The sequence below is a fragment of the Saimiri boliviensis genome, chromosome 12 (genome assembly GCF_048565385.1).
Source record: "Saimiri boliviensis isolate mSaiBol1 chromosome 12, mSaiBol1.pri, whole genome shotgun sequence".
Taxonomy (NCBI): domain Eukaryota; kingdom Metazoa; phylum Chordata; class Mammalia; order Primates; family Cebidae; genus Saimiri; species Saimiri boliviensis.
In genome coordinates, this window is record NC_133460.1 from 41,416,229 (window position 1) to 41,431,259 (window position 15,031).

Below are 15,031 nucleotides of genomic sequence, written 5' to 3' on the forward strand. Positions count from 1 at the left end.
AACCTTCTGATGTATTCCTGGAAGATAGTTCAGCATCTGAATAAGCAAATGAGTATAATCTTACTGAATAAAATATTTCCCATTACTCCACAACCTTAATTACCCTGAGGACTATGGCCATAGAGAGAATGCCAGTCTGTGTATTGGCAGAGACAGGTGTAGTAGATGCTCACAGACACCTCTCTACCAGTGCCCAATCAGGGCCAGAAGGGTGAGAAGAGCGGTGGCCAACGGTAAATGCCAAAGTCTCCAGGGGATCAGAGGGATGTGGTTACAATCTTACCCTTACGTCTCAATGGATAGGTCAATGAGTTTCGTTATTTGCTTACTTTTTACATATCATGTGAATACTAGTAAATTGTAACAGAAAGAGTTATAGGTAGAATGAAGAGATTTGCACTCAAGCCCTAAGCCTGACCCTACATAGCTACGTGACCTTAAGCTCACTCGCTCTCACTGGTTTCAAGTTCATCATCTGTGGGATGAGGAGAACCATCTTCCAACTAGCTACCTTTCTCCATCCTGGGGTCACTGGGAAGGACAAATGAAGAGAATGGGAAAGTACTTTGTACAGTCTCAAGCTTCATCTACACTGCTGAATTCTCTGCTTTGAGCTAACCACCGTTTTCTGCAGGGAAAATGGTGGCCTCCTTGTCTTCTCCCACCTCTACTTCCTCCAGGTTTCCCAGTGCTGTGGGTGAAGCGAACAAGTTGTTCTAGGGGAGACTTCCAGCTGCTGCACAGCCACCTGCTTGCAGGGGGCTCTTTGTATGTGGCCCTAATAAGAGCTGTTCAGCAGAGAGCCCCCCTACCCATTACACTAAGAAACGTGGCTTCAGATAAAACACAGTCACCCCACTCCCCACCTCCCGACATTCCTCACAGTCTACTCACTGAACCATTCCCCTTGACTCACCTTGCTCCTGACCTTGTGACTATCTTCTTGCGTTTGTTCACCACACCCCTCCAGTTTAATAGGTAGTCCCAGTAATCTGGCTTGGGTTTTTTGCTTCTTCTCCATCCTGATTTAAAATAATTCACTGAATCATACTCCCTTTCCCAACGACTGGTCCCAGCACCTTATACTTCAGCCCTGTGAATGAGACACAGACAAAGAGAAAGTTTTATATGCAGATGTAAGAACTGAGATGTGTCCCCCAAAAATAGGCAGTCTGAGGTCTTCGGCCTGCACTTGGGGTATTTTCTCTTTTGGAGCTAAAACTTGGACCAATTGAATAATTTCAAATTCTGTGTAACAGGTACCTTGGGAAAAGGTGATGAACGGAGAGCGGGAAAGGGAAGTTTTCCCCCTACTCACCTTTTCTTCCTACATTAAACGGTACCACATACCAGCAAATGTCAAAAACACAGAGGAACCATATTCTGCCCACTCCTCTCCACATAGATGTTGACTCAGTAGATGAACAGGGATGAATGGGAAAGGAACATTAACTCAGACTCATTCCCCATAATTTCACAATAATATAGACCCCAAACTTAATTTTTTTTTACAATGTACTGAGAGCAAGGGCTTGTTCACTGGAGTATTTCTAGAACCTAGCACAACAGCTGGCACCCAGTAGGTGTTTTAAAAACATTTGTTGCCTGAATTAATACATAAAAAGAAAAAAAAGTAATAATTTGAAGGATTTCTTATGATCTGATGCTGATAGAGAGTAGAGTTACTGATTTAGAGAACAAGTATCCAGCAGTACAGCTCACTAATACCTTTTAAAACGTGTTGATGCTCATAAATCCAAAATAAACGACCTGTAAAATCACTTAAGAAGAAATAATACGCATTTAAGCAGGCTTCCAGAGGAAAGTCTGAAGAAAAAGCAGAGAATTTCATGAAGAATTATTAAATCCCTTCAAATTCAATCGCTGGCCAATCAGACACGCCACATGTCCCTCTGCCCACGGGGCCGTCACTTTAGGCGGTCTTCCTCAGTGCTTCCTTATAAAACTCCTAAATTACAGCCACCTCTGGAGCCAGAGAAAAAGGCTTTGGATTGACTGAAAAAAGGGCAAGTCCTCTTACAGGTCTAGCCAGCGCACTTTTCCATATTCCACAGAGAGATCTTAAATAAAGAGGGAGAAACTGAACACATCACCCACATACTAAAGCCAGCATCTTCAAAGTCTTACACACAGCTTTAGCTTCATGTCAAAAGGGCGCTTCCTCTGGCAAATAAAATTCAAAACACTGTGAAATGCCAGTCTGTGCCTCTGCTTTATAATCCTGTTGAAGTTTCTGGAATTTAACAGAGTTCTGGTACCTTCCATTCCTGGATTTTGCCTTTTAGTCTGCTAATGAGAGTGACTTTACCTTTCCTGGAGTTTGATTAAGGTCCTGAGGGTGGCAGTAAAATGGATCCATGTTTTTATTACAAACTCAATTAGCAGAAGTTGCTCTCTTCAACAAAGTTAAATAAATTGTTAATGAGAAATTTACCTTCGCTGGATTTGCTAGTTGCCTTATTACCTCGGAGTCAACACTATTAAAGGAGAAGATGTTTATTAAACCTAAGGTGTTTGCTAGATGGAATGTTAAAAAGAAGATGGCAGGATAGCGCCACTGCCTGCCTGCTTCCAACACCCAGAGGGGCTTCCATGATCCATCCAAAATAACTGACTTCCAGACCTCATTTGGATCTCTTCATCAGAGAAATAGCAATTTACCCGGTAGAAAAAAGTGCCAGACATTCCTGGATAGTATCTAAAGCTTTTCTTTTCACTCAGTATCATGGGGATATCTTTAAAGATGGACCCTAGCAAGAAGAAAGATTACCCAGTAGTAGATGTGTCTGAACAGGCCATAGGAACACTTTTCTGTCTCTACTAATAAGAAAACTAAAACACCCCACCTTGAATGTCAGGAGCATAGAAGAAGGAGCCTATTTACTCAAGAAATTTACAGACAGACCTCAAAACCACTTACCCAAGGAAAACAATAATGTCTCCCTGATGTGGCATTCCCAAAATGCCTCGTTTTGATAACCAAGACCAGCTCTAGGCAAAGTTGTGAGGCCAGTCAAGGTTCTTTTCAGCCCCTTTCTGTTTACGTCTCTCTCAAAAATGTTCCCCTGGAACCCCCACTATGTAACTCCTGTAATAGAATCTGCAGACTGATTCATTCTAGTCCATTTCAAGATCCCTCCTCAAAGCTACCGTATGGCTCCCAGGAGTCAGCAAAGCTAAGAGCCTCATTTCCCAGAGTCCCCTGCTGCTTAGGTTCCGTGTGAGACTCAGCTTGAACCAAGCAGAGACCCCCTCATGAGAGCTGGATAATCAGGCATCAAGGCAGAGGCTGCACACCACTACTTCTGCTAACCAGCACAGTGTGGAGACATGTGGGAATAAGAACAGAGTGCCCAGAGTCCAGACCCTATTGCTGTAGCTACTGAGAGGCAAGTACAGGTTGGGATAGACGTGGTGAGGTGCAGGAGCCAGCAGTCCTAGAGGCGACCTCCTTATCCACCAACTTCATCAGGGGAGAGGCAGCAATGGCCTCCATGGGCCAGTCCTGAGGTGGTGTTCTGAGGTGTAATTTCTGGAAGCTCTGTCTAAAGAACTCTAGCCTTTCTAGTGATCTTTGTAAACTCTTTTTCCTTGTAGGAAACTCATTTCTGCTAAAAGTGACTACACTGAATTCTGTGGTGTACAACTAAACTCTGACAGACATGCTTCCTTCCCACATGGGCAAAAAGTGACTTCATATTTGGCCCTTTATCTTTTCAGATGACATAGTTGATAAACTAATTCACAATAAAGAGTCAATAACTAATATAGTAATTTCTTATGAGTAATGGCCTTCATAAAATCAAAATATTCTAATGGTAAATATCCAACCATGAGTGGTCTATGATACTGATGGAGATTATTTTTTCCTAGCCAAGAAGGCAAAGGTTTTTTAAAATTTAAAGACGTTGTTATTAGTTGTTGCCAACGATGATAACGTTGGTGGTGATGTTTAAAAGCTGTCCTAACTTGTAAAGTTCCCTGAGCTGACAGCTTCAATTCACCCCCTCCACCTAACCCTCTAACTGGGGCTAGAAACACCACGTTCATGACCCAGTTTCTTGCCTCTTACTGCAAACTTCCTCTATGGAGTTTTCATGAAACTATGCAGAGAAAACTTGCCATGTAAGGAAATGAACAAGGGTTCTAGCATCTCTCTGAAAATTGTTAATTCACTGTTAAATAGAAGACAGAGAACAGGCTAAGGAAGAAGGCAAACAGGTAGAGAGATGATTGACAATGGCCACCTGCACATCCACAGATGTTCCTGAATCAGCTACTTTGTCAAGACTCCACCCCAGGGGCTTCTGGTAAAAAGGTAAGACTTGTCCTGGCTTCCAGGATCTTACAGCACAGGGGAATAAGGGAAATTGCCATTTCTTAATCACCTACAGTTTGCTAGACTTTGTTTCTGTTGATTTTGTTCATTCAATAAATACCTGGTTTTTGTTGTAGTTTATGAGACAGATGAATAAGTTAAGTTCCCTAATCTCTTATAGAAGGAGCCAGACATGACATTAGTACTTACACAAAATGTTTTCTGTTATAACTGAGGCCAGTACTACAAGGAAAATCATAGTACATGATCTAATGGAGGAGGAGGAGTTAGCACGACTTGGTCTGAGAGTTGACGGAAGCCTTCCCAGAAGAAAGCCATTCTGGCTGCGTTCTGGAGCCAAGCATGAATTAGCCCAGCTGAAGAAACAGCACCAGCAAAGGCCCTGAGTTGGAAGAAGCTTACTCCAAAAATAAGGCCCATATTATTATCCCCATTTTACACATGAAGCAGCTGAGATTCACAAAGATTAGGTAACTTCCTAAGTTTATGCACAACACAGGAACTCAAAGACAGCCATCTACTGTATAATCCAGCCTCTCCTAGAGGCAGCCATTAAAAACAATTCGAAGACCCTCTCGTGCCCCTCAAGGCCACTGTTCCTCCTGAAGGAGCTGAGGACAGGTTTTCATTCGCTCACTCTACTGGGCACCAGATCAAATTAAATTAAAAGCCAGCTATTTCAGACGAAAAAGTCCTGCGTCCTTTTTGGGAATGAAATCGTCTTCCCTCCTCCCCAAGGCCTTTCATACCATTATGGTGCAGTCCCAAGCTATCAATGATAGTGAAAAAATGGAGCTTTGCAACAGAGGAAAGAGGCTATTCAAACTGCTCCTGATTTCTATAAAAGAGAGATCTTTTGATCTTTGAAACAGCCATAGGGCAGTTTGATCTTTCTCAAACTCATTTATTTTAGATTCTTGCAAATTTCTTTTCTGTAGGTTTACTTCCTTAGAAAACTCAATATTCAATTGAACAGTGACTTTTATACATTGAAATGCAATATTGAATAGCTGAAGCCTAATAAATGCCATCCCGGCTATATAGGGTATTTTAAAAGTCATAAAGGGCTGATTGAGCCCTATCCAGGCAAAGATGACAAAGCGAATTCAATGCTTCTTTTGAAAATGAGTCATGGTCAGAAATACTCACTTTGACCAAAAGCATTTCTTTGAATGCCAGAGGTAAATTTGCTCACTTTCATTTTCTGCCTGGGTTTCAGATCGGCCCTGCAGAACTGAACAAAATCAACTCTGAGAGGCCTTGGCAGCTGTTCCAGTGTAAATGTGAACAGGATAGTGAGATTGAACCTATGTACTTCAATGCGTTATTTTCAAATTATGCAGATAATATTCAGATATGGGTTGATAAGACTTTGTATTTTTTTTTTCAGGGAGGACTAAATCATTGCTATCCTCTGCTACATTAACATTCCCCAGGACCACCCTTTTTTAATATGTGTTTTTTTAAACCTAGAAAAAAGATGTTTCATTGTCATGAGCCTCCAATTTACTGGCACAAAAAAATCTGACATATGTTCCCAGTCATAGGGGGCTCATGGGAGGACAGGTACAACACACTCAATAGATTAGCCAAAAGAAACAGCCTTTGATGTCAGGGAACCTTTCCAAATTTGATTTAAGACTCAAACAATCTGTGGGAAATCAAAGTTCTCAATCAGAATTTCTGTCCCACTTCTCTGGGTGCAGCTATGGCTGGAACTTTTGTTTTAACTCTTTGTAGATTATTACTCAGTTTGAGAATGTGTCTGTCTCATGACCCTTCCAACATTATGAACTTTAAGAAGCTCAAAACTTTATTCTCCATCTTCATCTTAACACATATACTTTTTTCTTCTTGGGTATGTGTTTTGGGAAAATGCAAATTATCATTGCCAAAGAGCCAATTGTTTTTAACAACATTCCCCTTGGTGTGACCTCCCAAGAAGGTCTGATTTTAGAAAGTATTAAAGGAGCATCCTATGTTTGGCATACTCCCTGTACCTGCTAAAGGCTAGAAAAGACAGGTTCTCCGTGGAGGAGGAATGTTGACTACTTGGAAGAAGATGGTGGGGAAGAAGAAGGCATTGGCTCTCCATGGAAGATTTAGGTCTTGCTTTAACAATCTCCCTTAATGCTTGCTGCCCCACACTTTCCTTATGGTGTCAGGATTCCAAGAACATTCTTTGGGAACCAGAGACAAAGGTGGCTCCAGTATCACAGAGCCTGTTGATTAAAGAGTTGTCATTTTCCATCTTTGGACCATTGAAAACAACTTTTACATAAGAAACTTTCTCTCAAGGGTGAGTAAACTATCCACAGCTTAAACATAATAATTGATAATGAATGTCCATGAAAGGACTCTAAAGATTCCCAGCAAATCAAGGGTAAACTTCTGAGCCTGTATGACTATATCCATTGACATGTCCATGCCTGTCTCTAGAGCCGTTAGCTATCCAAGAGACATTGAGGGATATAAACTATTTTTTCCTTAAAAGCAAATGGAGGCTTCCTTTTCCTTCCACCAAGAACACTTTAAAACAAATAAACAAAAAACAGTATCTCGATTTGTAGATACTCGCGAATGTGTTATTCATAGGTTTCTTACTCTCCCGGGCCTAGAACATAAGGTAGCATGTTCTGAGAGGAATGTGAGATATACAAGAGCTAATGTCATTCAAGGCACAGTAATAAAATCCAAAGACAAAACAGCAGCACACACATCTCTCAGGGCATGTGCTCTGTGTCCAGTCTAACACTGGTTTGAAAAGCACTAGTGCAACGAGATTGCCTTTGACACTCGGTCAGCACCTCTTGTCGCCTTTCATTCCCCCTGCTGTTTCCTGGTTATAATTTGGGCAGGAGATTGAATCAAGCTGTGGACTTCTTATGGAATAACATCCTCAGACATTCACCCAAGAGTAGTTTGGGCAAAGTTTTCTGTGTCAGGAATAAAAATGTTGGATTTGAAAATGAAGTACAACCAAGTAGAAATCTAAAATGGCAGAGGAGGGCCAGTGAGAGGCTCGCACCTGTAATCCCAGCACGTTGGGAGGCTGAGACAGACAAGTTGCTCGAGCTCAAGAGTTCAAAACCAGCCTGGGCAACATGGTGAAACCCCATCTCTACAAATAATACAAAAATTAGCCAGGCATGATAGCACAGACCTGTAGTCCCTGCTTCTTGGGGGTCTGAGACAGGAGGAATACTTGAACACAGGAGGTTGAGGATGCAGTGAGCCCAAACTGCACCACTGCACGCCAGCCTGGATGACAGAGTGAGACCCTGTCTCAAAAATAAAATAAAATAAAGTAAAATAAAATAAAATGGCAGAGGAAGGCTGCCTGCCTAATTAGAGTGGTAGAACAAAGTTATGAGGCATGAATGCTCAATACCAGGAGAAAAAACGGAGGACTATAGCTTTAAATAAATAGGACCCCCTCTTAACAGCATTTCCCCATCCCAATGCAGTCTTCCATGCTGGACTGTCTGCCGGTTGCTCTGGCAAGAGCGTATCACCAAGTGGAATGGCTCTGTCAGCACAGTCATTGTCTATACTTACTAATTCTGGGATAAAGTCAAGAAAATTCCTCCAATGCAGAAGACAACACTAACGTCAGTGACTGTAATCCTTACATATCCAAAGATCTTCTAGGGAAGCAAGAGAGAAAGCAGCAATAAAATTCTAAAGCAGAAAGATAATTCTGTGAAAAATCACTTCTAAATGAAGCAATGGGGTACAATTTGGAGACAGTGTTCACCGGTAATGAATTAAAGCTCAACATTTGCCCTCTCAACCTCCCCAAACTTCCTATCAGTAAAATGGGATCAAAACAAGCAAGGGAAAATACATTCCTGTTTCAATTTCTATTTTGGTGCAAAATACACTTCTCAAAATGTCAGTTTCATCTAGTTTGGCCTTTCCAAGAACGTGCATAGTTAAACGTCAATGAACTGTGGTGTTTGGAGGATGCTGTTTAATTGAATTTTCAGGTTAACTGGGGCTAAGCAGAAAACTTTTTTTCTTTTTTTGGTTCTAGTAGAAATCTTGTAAAGTACTGATGGAATGGAAATGATGGTGTCCTGAAAACCTAGGGACTTGGGTTCCTAGGCAATTTCTTGGGAAGTCATATGCAAAAGAAATTCTGACAAAAGAAAGCAAATAATACCTCATTGTCAGCTGCGCTTGAGTCCCAGGCCCTTAGGTAGAGCTGGAGCCCACGTCTCAGCTCAGAAATTTTAAGTCCTCACCCCGTCCATGTGCCTAAAGCCAAATGTCATTAGGATATCACAGGAAAAGAGCAAATAAAGAATGTTTACAACGAGAAGAGAATGCAAAATATCCTTGCTTATTAGGCCACATGGAAGTGAGTGCTAAACTGCCTACTTCAGCCTCCTGAAGAAGAGAAGCAGATTTTACCTCTTAATAATAAATATGGTTCACCGCAAAATTGGGTTTCACCTCTTGGGTAATATTATGCCTTTTTAATTGAAATTTTACTCTATCGTATAGGCGATGATTTGCATGTTACTCCTCCATGTCTTCACCAGATCCAGAGAGTATAACACCACCAAATTACTATCATTGCCATCATTACAAACAAGTATTTTCTAGTGCAGTTGGTTCCACAATAGACTCGCACACCAGGGCTTACTGTAGGGAAATGTCAAAGGGAAGGCCAGTTCAGGGGTCATTTAAAGAGCTCTAAGCCATCTAAATCATCCTCCTAAAAACCCTTCAAAATCCTAAGAAGACAAGTAAAATTAATTTAATTTTAAAGTAAGGATACTTTTTATAATTAATACCTTGCCCTTTTGTTTAAACTGTCATAGTCAAATACATTTTTTAATGATATATGAGCACTTCATGGATAATATAGGTAATTTTATAAACAATAGGTATGGAATATATATTCCATTTTAAACTTGTCATTTTACATTTTTGCAATTTAATAGCAGTTAGAGCCTAATCTCATTATCTTAAGACTTTGCAGTTTGTATCCTGGATTTCAGGACAATGAAAGGTCATCTCTGAGAAATATGAAGCTGTGGCCTTGTTCAAGAACACGATTCCCAAATATAACACTGTTTGAATGGGAATATATTATCCATTATACACTGATGCATTCAATGATCCAGTTTCCAGAAATACATTTTGGCAAATAGCAAGGGCTGAATGTCTATTAATGAAACTCCTACCTCCCTACTTTAATGACTAATGTCTTCCTTGAATCAGGTATAGAGAGCAACTGATTAGTCTATTGATTATGGTAAACAAGCACCAGAGGGAGCTTCATTGGCATTTCACAGAAGGCTTCTGGGAAAAAGAGATGTATCCATCCCCTGGTTCACAGGACAAAGAAGCCCATGCATGAAGTCACCATAGCACTTAGAGAGCAGTGTCTACCAACCATGATAGCCTGCAATTCCTTTTGATTTCCCAGCTCCCTAAGGGGGCACAAAGCCTTTCCAAAGAGAGCTTGAAAGCCTTGTCTGCCCAGATCTGGATGCAAAGCTTAGTGCGGCTCAGCTTGGAGGCTCTGACTCCACAGGCTCAGAGGTTTGCTTGCACTACTCTGAGATCACAGGTCACCACCGCAGATCCCACCGAATTCACTCTTTCACAGTTTACCCCAGGAGTCCAATGGGCAGAGTGTGAGAGGGTGAAAGATGAATCTGTGTAAATTCATTACCATTCCCAGAAAAAGAATCCCAAGCATGTACTCAGCTCAAATATGAACTGGGGGACATCCAACGAGCTTGTCACATGACATTGGACTTGGGAAAAGTAAGTCAAAAATATGTTTGCTTACTTAGTTCTTGATTAACTATTTACAACAAGTTGCATGGATGCAAAACACATATGAAAAAGTGAAAGCATAAGGCAAATCCACAAAGAGACAAAAAACACTAATGTCAGTAATTCAAATACCATGATATTTTGTATCCAACTGAGTTAGTCAGAACACTATCAGCTATTGGTGACAAAAATGCAACTCAAACTAGTTCCAACCAAAAAGGGAATCAATCAGTTCATAAACTTGGAAATTCAATCCTGCTTCAGATACTGCTGAATCCCAGGTACTCAAATGATGTCTTCATTACGCCTTCACTCTATCACCATCTCTTGGCTCTGGTTATTCTGTTGGATTCACTGATCTCTTCACAAATTCCCAAAAAACCTATAGTTCCAGCCTTCTTTCTGTTGCTTGCAACCCTAGAAAGAATAAAAAAGACCCTCTTTTCTAAGCATGCCAGAAGAAATCCAAGAATTACATGCATCAGCCCAGTTTGGGTTGAATGCCACCCATAAGCTTTACAGTGCACCTTGAGGGTGGAATATGCTTATTAGATCTACTCTTGTTCAAGAGGTGTTGGGAGCCCCACCTGGACACCAATCAAAAGTGAGGGAGGGGACAGTCTCCAAAGGAAAGGTGAGAGAGCGGTGACAAAATAAGGAAAACGGGTGTTGGGCAGACAAACAGCAGATAACCATTTTATCTACCAACACTCAGATGGCAGTCTGTGGATTAGACTTGGAAATGCCTACAATTCTCCAGACAATCTCAGTGCCCTCTCAGGCATTTGCTCTTGAGTTCAAGGACGCAAGACTACATCAATCAGAAGACTCATTGTGCCTTGCTCATTTGATCAACTGTTGTGTACCTCCCAAGAGCTAGTTACTGGGGATACAATGGCAAGAAGATATATAAAGTATGACAAGAGATGGGATGGGAAATGACATCACAACTAATATTATCATTAGGTGAGAGACACTGTGATGAATTTATTTACATATTTTTAAGGGTGATACAGAACACAGAGAAAGAAATCCTAGCCCAGCCTTGGGAGATCAGGGAATGCTTCTAGAGGAGATGAAGTTGAGGTTTGAAAAATGGGTGAGAGTTTATCTAATCAAAGGGAGAAGTTAGGTAGTTCAAGCAAAGGAAACAACACAAGCAATGTCTCCCAAATCAAGAAACAGTATAGCATTTTAGAGGAACAGAAAGACTTGTAAAAACTCAAATAGTTTATTAATATAAACATTCTTCAGGGCAAAAACTATTCTTGTTCCACTTACTGTGTAATCTTAAACAGGTTATTTGAATCCTCTGGGTCTCTCTCACAATGTTGCCATAAGGATCAAATGTAATAATATAGGTAAAATACTTAGTAAATTTAAAGTCATCTACACTGCAAATAACATGTCAAGAACTGAAACTATTATGTAGATCCACAAAATCTTGAGTGATTAAGGAAAGATGACTGGCTCTGTATAATTGGGTCACTTGAGAAAAACATGCTTGAGCTTTCTGATGTCTGTTTACCCACTAAGGCCTCCTTTTACTCATGGTGTGAGGTTAAACTGTAGTCTTCAGACAGGGGAAACAAGGGTCGTGTGTCTTTTGTATCAGTGATCAGAAATTTAATAAGAGGGAGCGGGCAGTGTGGAAGAGTGTGCTCTCTAGAAAAACAATGGAAGCGTTCAAAGAATGTGCGTACAACACAGTTTCAAAAACATCCTTGGCAGAAGGGATCCTGAGATTTTTTTTTTTTTTTTTTGAGATGGAATTTCACTCTTCTTGCCAGGGCTGAAGTGCAATGGCAAGATCTCGGCTCACTGCAGCCTTCACCTCCTGGGTTCAAGCAATTCTCCTGCTTCAGCCTCCCGAGTAGCTGGGATTACAGGCATGCCCCACCACAACCAGCTAATTTTTTGTATTTCTAGTAGACATGGGATTTCATCATGTTGGCCAGGCTGGTCTTGAACTCCTGACCTCAGGTGATCCACCCACCATGGCCTCCCAAAGTGCAGGGGTTTTTTAAAAGAAAGAAAGAAAAAGTTTGCATCTCATGTTCTATAATCCACAAAAAAAGGATATGTTTGGAAGATACCTGGAAGGAGGAAGAATTTAGGGTATGAAGTGAGAATGAGAGTATGAATTATGAATCTAGGAGAAGCAGTAGAAACAGTTTGGGCGACTCATACTCTTAAAACATCAACATAAGGTATGTTTAAATTGTAACCCAGGCCAGAGAGTCATGAATAATCAGTTTGTCTTGGAGAATTCTGGAATTATAAACAAAAGGATACAAAGCATTGTCCAAGGTAAATATTGACATAACTGAAGAGGAACTAGAAAAACTCTTAATGAGGCCAAAAATGCTGCATCTGGGGCAGATGTTTCACATTCTTACAATAAACACCCAAGTACAAGAAGTCGAAGGATGAGGGGTGAGAATGGTGTCCAATAGGTTGAAAAAACGGACTTTGAAAAAGCCCTTCTCAAATTTAAAACAGTGATACTATAAAAACACGAATATTAATTTTTAAGCCCATGCTATTTTTTAAAATAAAGTCAATTCTCTCTGCCAGACGCTCATTTGCCCACACATATGAGGGGATTAGTGTTCATGTCCTGAAGCAGCCATCTGGTTTTATATGGTGACAAACGCACAGTGGTTTCTTCCTCAACTCCCAGCTGCCCAGGAGTGAAGTGGTCCGGGAAACCCCAGCACGACAGCTGGGCCTCTACTAGGTCTAAGCCCTCCAGCCCCTGCAATGACAAACCTTTTTGCTGAGACACACCGCCACTCCGCCATCGAGGATGGCTAGGGAATGACTTCACTAATTCCTTCGGATTCACGCCCTGCTTCCTTCCAGGAGGATGTTCAGGTGGGGTAACCTGAAACAGAATAAACAGAAACCCATTATTGCTGCTTAGTGGGAGCCAGTGAAGGATCTTGTCAGCAGAAAAGCGCCATGGCAACCAGTTCTTCAAAGCATTTTTTAAAACTACAAGTTGAATTTCATCTGGAAACATCCCAATTACCCAATTAAACTAAGCTGCAAAGTCTTTTTAGAATAAGCTCTGATCGTAAGTGAGTGAATAGCTCAAACCCAAACCACTGATTTCTGATATCCAGAAAATGTAAGTTTGTTGGTACTGTATTTTAGTAGAAAGACAGTTTATTAGCAGGAAGAACAAAATCAGTCTACATTTGCACAAAGTCTCCGTGCTACGGTAACATATGAGCGTATCCCATTGGGAGCCATGAGATCCTGGTTTTACTTTTCCCACTTAACAGATGGGAAAACTAAGGAGCTATAAGTAGACTCATCCCTGGGGGACACAGAAAGAGGCCAGGGTAAGGCAAATCTGGATTTTCTTGCTTTTGTGTGAGAAATCAGTCTCCAAGCCCTGTGATTTCCACCCCTGAAATGTCTCATCCATCATCTTCTTCTCCACCCTCTCTCCACCGTACAAGACAGACTTAGAAAATTTGCCACCCTCTTCTCCTCCTGCCATTGCTGGACATGTCCGTGACAGCACAGGGCACATCACAGTCCCCCGCCAACACACACACACACACACACACACACACACACACACACACCATGTTGAATTGTCTCTTGTGGGCTGAATTATGTGCCCCCCCCCCCCGCTAAATCCATGCTGAAGTTCTAGCCCCCAATAGCTCAAAATATGACTGGACTTAGAGAGAGGGCCTTCACAGAGGTCATCAAAGTAAAATGAGGTCATACGGATGGGCCCTAGTCCCATAGGACTGGTGTCTCTGTAAGGAGGAAAGATTAAGACACAGAAAACACACCAACCCAGGCAGGGAATGACCATGGGAAGACACAGTGAGAAGGTGGCCACTTGCAAGCCCAGGAGAGAGGCCTCAGAGAAAATCAGCCGTGCTAAGATCTTGGTCCTGGACTTATAGCCTCCAGAACTGTGAGAATAAACGTCTATGGCTGAAGCACCCAGGCTGTGGTGTCCTGTTACAGCAGCGTTCGCAGACTGCTCAACTGCTCTTTGGATGGCAGTTCAGGTCTCCTCAATGTCACAGGCTGATAGAATTATCTGTTACACCCTCACCCACCACAAGTCTGGTGCTCCAGGCACACCATGAACTTTTAACACTCTATCAATTTCCAGAAATATTCCCCATCAACTTAAAATTAACTTCTCCACCTTTGCCTTCTATCAAAGTTTTCCTCCTGCCTCAAAGCCAGACCCGGAGAGCCAGTTCATAAAGTGCTCCCCAGTCCCTTGTAGGTGTATTGCTAAAACTTGAATGACACTTGCTATGTGGCAGGCTCTGTGCAAAAGCATTTCCTATCCACTGTCTTACTTCATCATCATGCCTAACTTACAGAATAGATACCCTCTGCTGATCCCGTTTTATAGATGAGGAAACTGAAGCCCAGAGAGGAGAGCCAATGTGTTTGTCACACAGCAGGGGGTGGCTTCTCTCCAGAGCACCTGCAGTCCCTTAGCTATGTCGTATGTCGTCTTTCTTTGTTCTGTGCTCCCACTCCACTTCCAGCCTCAAGGGAAGCTCTTTTAGGCCGCTCTGCTTTCCCTTGGAAGTTGAGAGGCAGTATGTATAATGGGAAGTCTCTCTGTGCCTCAGTTTCCTCAACTGTAAAATGGGGATAATAACTGACTACATACTGTACTTTTGTTTTATAAAGACTACACAAGCTACCCCATTAAAGGAAAACGCTTGGAACTGTGTCTGGCACGAAGCAAGTACTTAATGAATGTCCGATACTAATTGGTTAGAGGCTACTGTTTCCTCAACAAATTTGAGCTCCTCTGTCCAGGTTATCTGGGTATGCCCAAGACCTAGGAGCGTAATGCAGTGCTCTGCACAGCTTGGA

The 15,031-nt window shown here is 41.7% G+C and overlaps 1 protein-coding gene across 1 annotated transcript in view; it reads left to right on the forward strand.

Moving 5' to 3' along the window:
- CABCOCO1 (ciliary associated calcium binding coiled-coil 1) overlaps positions 1 to 13,738 on the forward strand; it is a 132,065-nt gene extending 118,327 nt beyond the window's left edge. Inside the window, exon 8 of the mRNA XM_074382280.1 lies at positions 4,283 to 13,738. Within this exon, the coding sequence (XP_074238381.1) occupies positions 4,283 to 4,405 (123 nt within the window). The 3' untranslated portion in view covers positions 4,406 to 13,738. The remainder of the gene's footprint in view (positions 1 to 4,282) is intronic.
- Positions 13,739 to 15,031: the final 1,293 nt, after the last annotated feature.